Source organism: Salmo salar, chromosome 24 (assembly GCF_965601325.2).
Source record: "Salmo salar chromosome 24, fSalSal1, whole genome shotgun sequence".
NCBI classification, from domain to species: Eukaryota; Metazoa; Chordata; class Actinopteri; order Salmoniformes; family Salmonidae; genus Salmo; species Salmo salar.
Window position 1 is genome coordinate 24,652,032 of NC_138314.1, and position 7,125 is coordinate 24,659,156.

Here is a 7,125-nt window from a genome sequence, read left to right on the forward strand (position 1 = left end):
GAAGGAAAACATTATTCACATTGTATAGGCTAGTGGTTGCTTTAGTGGTTTTTAACTTGTTGCTTTTTGTCAACATGTTAACGCACTACCCGACTCACAAAAGAGTTAAGGGGAATTGAGAGAGAAAAACTCTTCTCAGCCTCATTCTATTTTCCCACAATGCACGGACCGTGAAAATTGTCAGTTGTAGCAAAGAAAAGAACACGTCTATCTCGATTGGAAAGATACAGAAAGCCAGTTGGTTTCTCTTTGGGTATGTTTGGTGTCTGCATATACCTGCGCTGGAACGTGCTAAATTCTGACACTTTTCTATCTAAAGTTTTAGTCGGAAATGGGGCAAATGGCCAATGAGTAGTTTGCTGCGAACAAGCTCTAAAATGCTGTGATGGTTGGTCTACTCTACAGGCTGTTCCGCACCATTTGAAAAAAAATCACCGTGTCAGTTTCATCTTTCTTATGCAAAGTAGCTGTCTTTGAAGGCGGATCTTCTGGCAGGTTAGCCCAGGACAGTGGCAACGACAAGCTCAAACGAGAAATGCCACCAACCAGTCCAAACTGAATAGGTCTGTCTCTGGAGTGGTTAGTTAGGAATAGACCTCAACTCTGTTTTAGTTAATAAGGTTACTACACCGTTTGCGTGGATTTATCGTACGCACTTAGCCTACTCAAACGCCGTGCAAGAGGAAGAACAATTTAGTTGAGTTGGTAAATGACAGACTGGTTCCATTCGTGCTGCAGGACCTGATTTTAATGTCTATGTGCAGGACAGAGACAGGAGGATTCCGTCCTGACGTTGTTGAAACAGAGGAGTACTGTCCCTTAACGCACTTTTAGAAGCGCTGGAACGTTTGTTTGGATCGGAACACTTTTATCCAATCAGAAAAAGAACCAAGACAAACAGAAAAATAAATTGTGCAACGGACTAGGCACAACTACCGCAAATGCATTTAATCTCTTAACATGTTGGGTTTTTCTGGAACAAATTGATACAATTCCAGGCATGGACATTATGGTAAGCGACCATTATTTTAAAAGAAAACGATTTACACTTTTTTGGAATTGTCTCTGGAGTTAAATTGTAATCAAAGGAATTAGACTACACGTAAAAAGGGGAAACAATGGTCTTTTCATAGACAATTGTGAGTTTTCATCCACAGTTTTGCACCTTCATAAAAAAATAAGCTACACAAAGATTTTTAGTAGGCCTTTCCTGTATAGACGCAACTTCTTTTTTATCGTAAGTGACATTTTATATGACATTTTTTTGCCACTGAAAGGTTCAAAGAGGAGAGACTATGCATTCCACTGCTAAACTAAGCCTTATCAATGTGCTACTGGTCTGTCTGAGTAGTGACTGCTCAGCCATTAGCTCCATAGACCCAGACCGGCCAGGTGAAGGGAGATGTCAACAGATTGTCATCCCTCTATGTAAGGACATTGGCTACAACATGACAAGGATGCCCAATCTGATGGGCCATGAGGACCAGAATGAAGCAGCCATCAAGCTACATGAGTTTGCCCCTCTCATAGGGTTTGGATGCCACACTCACCTCAAGTTTTTTCTCTGTTCGCTGTATGCACCTATGTGCACGGAGCAGGTATCCACCCCAATCCCTGCCTGCAGAGTGATGTGTGAGCAGGCCAGGCAAAAGTGCTCCCCTATCATGGAGCAGTTCAATTTCCGCTGGCCTGACTCCCTGGACTGCTCCAGACTACCTACTAAAAATGACCCCAACAATCTCTGCATGGAGGCCCCCAACAACGGCTCAGACGAGCCCCCCAAAAGCTCCCACACCCAGCGTCCTGACTTCAGGCTTCAGCGGCCCATGAAGGAGACGGAGAGCAAGGAGACCTGCAGTAACCCAGGCAAGTTCCACTATGTGCAGAAGAGTGAGTCCTGCGCCCCCAAGTGCTACCCCAAAGTGGATGTGTACTGGAGTCAGGGAGATAAGCAGTTCTCTCTAGTGTGGATGGCTATCTGGTCCATCCTCTGCTTCATCTCCAGCTCATTCACTGTCCTCACCTTCCTCATCGACCCCCAGCGATTTAAATACCCCGAGAGGCCTATCATCTTCCTCTCCATGTCCTACTGTGTCTACTCTGTAGGCTACCTGATCCGTCTGTTTGTGGGGGCAGACAGTATCGCCTGTGACCGGGATAGTGGGGTCCAGTACATCATCCAGGAGGGACTGGAAAGCACGGGCTGCACCATCGTCTTCCTCATCCTCTACTACTTCGGCATGGCCAGCTCCCTCTGGTGGGTCATCCTCACACTCACCTGGTTCCTGGCTGCAGGGAAGAAGTGGGGCCACGAGGCCATCGAGGCCAACAGCAGCTACTTCCACCTGGCAGCCTGGGCCATCCCGGCCGTCAAGACCATCATGATCCTGGTGATGAGGAAGGTGGCAGGGGACGAGCTGACGGGGGTGTGCTACGTGGGCAGCATGGACGTGAAAGCTCTCACAGGCTTCGTGCTCATCCCACTCTCCTGCTACCTCATCATCGGCACCTCCTTCCTGCTGTCGGGCTTCGTGGCCCTGTTCCACATCCGCAAGATCATGAAGACGGAGGGGGAGAACACGGATAAACTGGAGAAGCTGATGGTACGGATTGGAGTGTTCTCGGTCCTCTACACTGTACCTGCCACCTGTGTTATCGCCTGCTACTTCTACGAGAGGCTCAACATGGACTACTGGAGGAGCCTGGCCGTGGAGCAGAAGTGTGTTGACAGCAGCAGGAACAATGCAGAGTCTGAAGAGTGTGGTATGAAGAGCTCCATCCCGGCCGTGGAGATCTTCATGGTTAAGATCTTCATGCTGTTAGTGGTGGGCATCACGAGTGGCATGTGGATCTGGACCTCAAAAACACTGCAGTCGTGGCAGAATGTGTTTAGCAGGAAGCTGAAGAAGAGGACTAGGAGGAAGGCTGCCAGTGTGTTCACAAGCAGTGGGCCTTACATCAAGCCTCACCCAGCACTCAAGGCGCACAACACAAAGTATGAGCCTACCAGGCCCCCTCCTACATGCGTATGAGCTGGCGCTCTCACAGACAGTCTGCGAAACCAAAATCCTTCTAAAGCCCTTACCTAAAACAGACTTTTTAATCAGAGTGCCAACAAGAGACAACAATGTTCATATTTATTTTAAGTATTTTTTTTGTTATCTTGATCCATCTCAAGCGACAAGGACAGCCTTTGTTTAAAATATCTGCTACTCCTGGAACCACTTATCCATTTAAGAACATGATAGAGGGAAAAAAAAACGTTTTGTTTCCAAGACAAAGAAATTGGAATAAACCATTTGGATGTGCAATAGATGTTTTCCTTAGTGGCAAAAAAGACAGTACTGTAGAAACAGATTAAAGACAATGAAAAGACTCTGACAAAGGGAGTGAATGGTCTGGGAGATCGAGACCCTTTAGTGTTGCGTTGTGTGGCTTTTTAATGGAAATCAAGGCAGTGTCACATGTTTGGACTGAAGTGAGAAAGCAGCTGTTGAAAAGGGCTCAGGATTGCATGGATTGCCTAGTGTGACACAAAATCATGCCACAAATAAATCAACAAGCACTGGACATCACAAAAGTTACTATTTGTACAGACAGTTTTCCTGTTGTTGTATCTTTGCTGTTTTATAGCACAAGGGAGCATTTGTATATATTTCTGGAAGTTCATATTTTATAAAAAAAATAATAAAACATTCCAGTTTTAAATGTCCTAAACTGGAACTGTATATTATAACTGTGTGGGTTTTATATGTCATGTGAATGAGTTCACAATGGGTTTTACAAAAAGCAGATTTCTCAATTACATTATTACTTTGGACATTTGAAGATAGTCATCACTAACCATTGATGTGAAGGTATGGAATATTTCAATCATCCACTGTAGTCTGAGTGTGTGTGTGTGTGAGAGAGAGAGAGCGCTTGTAGCCGTGCACACACTTGACTTACAGTAGCTCTCTTTTGAGAGGTTTATGCTTTTAATTACATAGACAAATTGGTGTTTGATGTTAGCGTTATGAATACTCAGACTTCTGTTGATACCTGATAGAATGGAGTGCGCTCTCAATGAAGTACATACAGGATGAAGAAACAATGGCATCTGTACACGTCTGTTTTAATTGTTGAAAAGGAAAGCATCATGGGTAATCCAGAGCCCGCTCCCTCCATAGCGCATTTATTAGAGATGACTAATAGAAAAAAGTTTGATGACATCAAAGAGATTATGAACAAAGCACTTTTATATTATTGTAGAGTCAAGCATTTTTGAAAGCAAGGCTTTCATATTCCGCTCCTATTAAAATGTTTCTGTTCACTTCCATGTTTCATACATAAGCTATAAGGAAACAAAGGCTTTTAAGTTTGTTTTGTTTTTGGTTCACAGTTTTTCCGTTTATTTGTAACATATGAAATCAGACAATTTTTATCTAGAGCCTTCGATTTATTTCATTGCAAGAAAAAAGGTGCTAAAATCGAAGACTAGATAAAAAGTGCCTGATTTCATGTTAGAAATAAACGGAAAAACTGTGAACCAAAAACAAAACAAATGTAATATGCAAATAAGGGTCTGATATGATCATCTCACAAATAACCTCTCACTCAAAGAACTCACTTAAGTCAGGCTTTGATTATGTTTCTGAGATAATCAGTCCACTGCTTTTAATGTTTTTTCTCGAATTACAGTTCTGCTCTGACTTCTTTAGGCCTATAGATGAACATCTATGCAGTTAAGTTCAGATAATGATTTTGTTTTTGTGCTATTTTGTCAGGCCACTGATTCAGTCACGTGTGTTTTCATGCGTGTGTGTTTTAGGGATGGGGATTATGCAATAATCCTACAGTCATTCAGGACAGGATTAGGCCGTTTGAAGGGTCTGGCTTTGAGAAGAGGACACTGCAAACAAAATACACAATATCTGTCATCTACCCTCCTCTTATCACCCAGGCATAGTGATATTTCTAAAGACACATCTGGCCTGGATTTCAGGCTATCGTTTTGACTGAGACTAATTTTCAATAGCATGGTAGGCTATTGACAAACTAATATATCTGTTAGCGTACTAATTTGGGTGGGGGTTAAATGCTCTCACACTGTAAACAATTATGTAAGCAGGCCGTCATTGTAAATAGGAATTTGTTCTTAAATGACTTGCCTGGTTAAATAAAGGTTAAATAAAATTCAGGCCACATCCCCTACAAACTACAAGTCCATTTTGGAGCGGAAACCACACTAATATGAGCTCAGCTACCCTCTGGGTTTTGTCTTTAGGATTTAGAGAGGTTACAGCACAAGACCAAGTGTGTAAATTGTCATTCTAATGTGAGGGTACTTTTTAGTCTATTAGACTTGAATACTCAACTACCAACACTGAATTGTCCAATTTCATTAGGTCATACCATAAGAGACAATTTCAGAAAACACCAAAAAACAAGGATCATTGTGCACCTTCATTTTAACTTTAAGGTTTTGTGGCTTTTAATATGCATGAGAAGATCTCCCAGACCCAGGTATAATAATGTTGCAGGTTGAGTGTAAATATGTGCTCTCCCCTGAGGGCATTCAAGTTCCAGCATCAGCCCAACCCGTTTTAACAGTGAAAAGCACATGACTCACTGGCTGAATCAAATTCAAGCAGTGTCTATTGATACTCCGTGTTGTGAAAAAGGTGAGTGTTTTCGAGGGTTTCAACAGAGGCCACCTGGATAACAGCCCCCAAGGTGTCTGGGAAAGCTGTAAATATGACAGTTACCAACCTCTTCCTCAGGAGCGTATGCTTCTAAGTTACTTCGGTGTTTCCCTTTGAAAAGAAAATAGTATGTGAGCAAGGGCACAGTAGTGTCAGCCCAAAATGTTTTGGAATAAACTACACATGCTTCTGAATTTCTCTGAGGTAGAGTTCTTGTTTTCAAGACACTGTATCACAGATGATTAGACCTGCTATTCCTCATTCCTGGCATTGTTTCCCCTAACAGTGCAAAGGCTTTATAGGTCTGGAGCTATGATTGAATCAACCAAGTGGCTCATGAGAGTGTGTGTGTCACATGGCCCCTCTCATAGCCCAGTTGTTGTCCCTAGTGATGGTGTGGTAGACAACATGTTTTGTTTGTCCCAGTGGGGAATCTGGCAGCCGGCATGTGACTGGGGCTAAGGGTCTTCAGATCACCATATCTCAAAGAATGACCATGGCCCCAATCTGAAAGGCCTCACTCACCCCCCACAGCCCCTATCACACTCACTCTCTCATTCTCTCACCCTTCGCTTCCTCGCAACTTTTCCTCTCAACAACTCTCCTGTTAATACGACACTCACATACTGTAGTTCTCTACAGCAGCAGTCTTTTGGGGGAAGTGTACAGTGTTTGACAAAAGTCTTCCCTGTAGCTCAGTTGGTAGAGCATGGTGTTTGCAATGCCAGGGTTGTGGGTTCGATTCCCACGGGGGGCCAGCACAGGAAGAAAAATGTATGAAATGTATGCATTCACTACTGTAAGTCGCTCTGGATAAGAGTGTCTGCTAAATGACTAAAATGTAAAAGAGACTAGAGCTTCTGCTTGTGATCAGCTTACCCACTGGGCACAAACTGTTTGAATCAATGTTGTTTCAACGTAATTTGTCAACGTGTTGTGACTTTAAACCTACGTGGAAAATACATTGGATTTGAAAAAAGTAATCAATGTTGATTTGAGGTTGAATTGAATTTTAAACCACAGGATTATGACATCATTTGTACCTTTAAAACATCATTAGATCTTCAACATTATTAATTTTACATGTACATTTTAGTCATTTAGCGACTTACAATTAGTACATTCATCTTAAGATAGCTAGGTGAGACAACACATCACAATCGCATCAAGTATCTTATGATGCAAAACACAACATCATATGATCCTAAATGCATCATACTGGCTGTAATTCTGCATTTTGCTGACATTCAAAACATTTTGGGACTATGTCAACAATGGGTAGTTTTCCTTTAAAAATACTCTTCAAAGAGCACCTCTGGAAAATTGCTTTATCTACCCTTTGGTCTCCCATCCAGGGTTTTAATCAAGCCAAGCACTGCTTACCTATGATATTTGTCACTGACTATTAACAATGTGCTATCATGAGAATGATTGTTGAGAG

The 7,125-nt window shown here is 42.6% G+C and overlaps 1 protein-coding gene across 1 annotated transcript; it reads left to right on the plus strand.

Annotated features, from left to right (window-relative positions):
* The first annotated feature begins 226 nt into the window (after window positions 1-226).
* On the plus strand, window positions 227-5,878 carry LOC106585529 (frizzled-10). The gene has a single exon (XM_014171840.3). It carries the CDS (start codon window positions 1,296-1,298, stop codon window positions 3,030-3,032), a length of 1,737 nt encoding a protein of 578 aa, XP_014027315.1. The 5' UTR covers window positions 227-1,295; the 3' UTR covers window positions 3,033-5,878.
* Window positions 5,879-7,125: the final 1,247 nt, after the last annotated feature.

Excerpts from the sequence above, each read along its gene's own strand:
- LOC106585529 (XM_014171840.3), top strand. The coding sequence starts at position 1,296 with ATGCATTCCACTGCTAAACTAAGCCTTATCAATGTGCTACTGGTCTGT.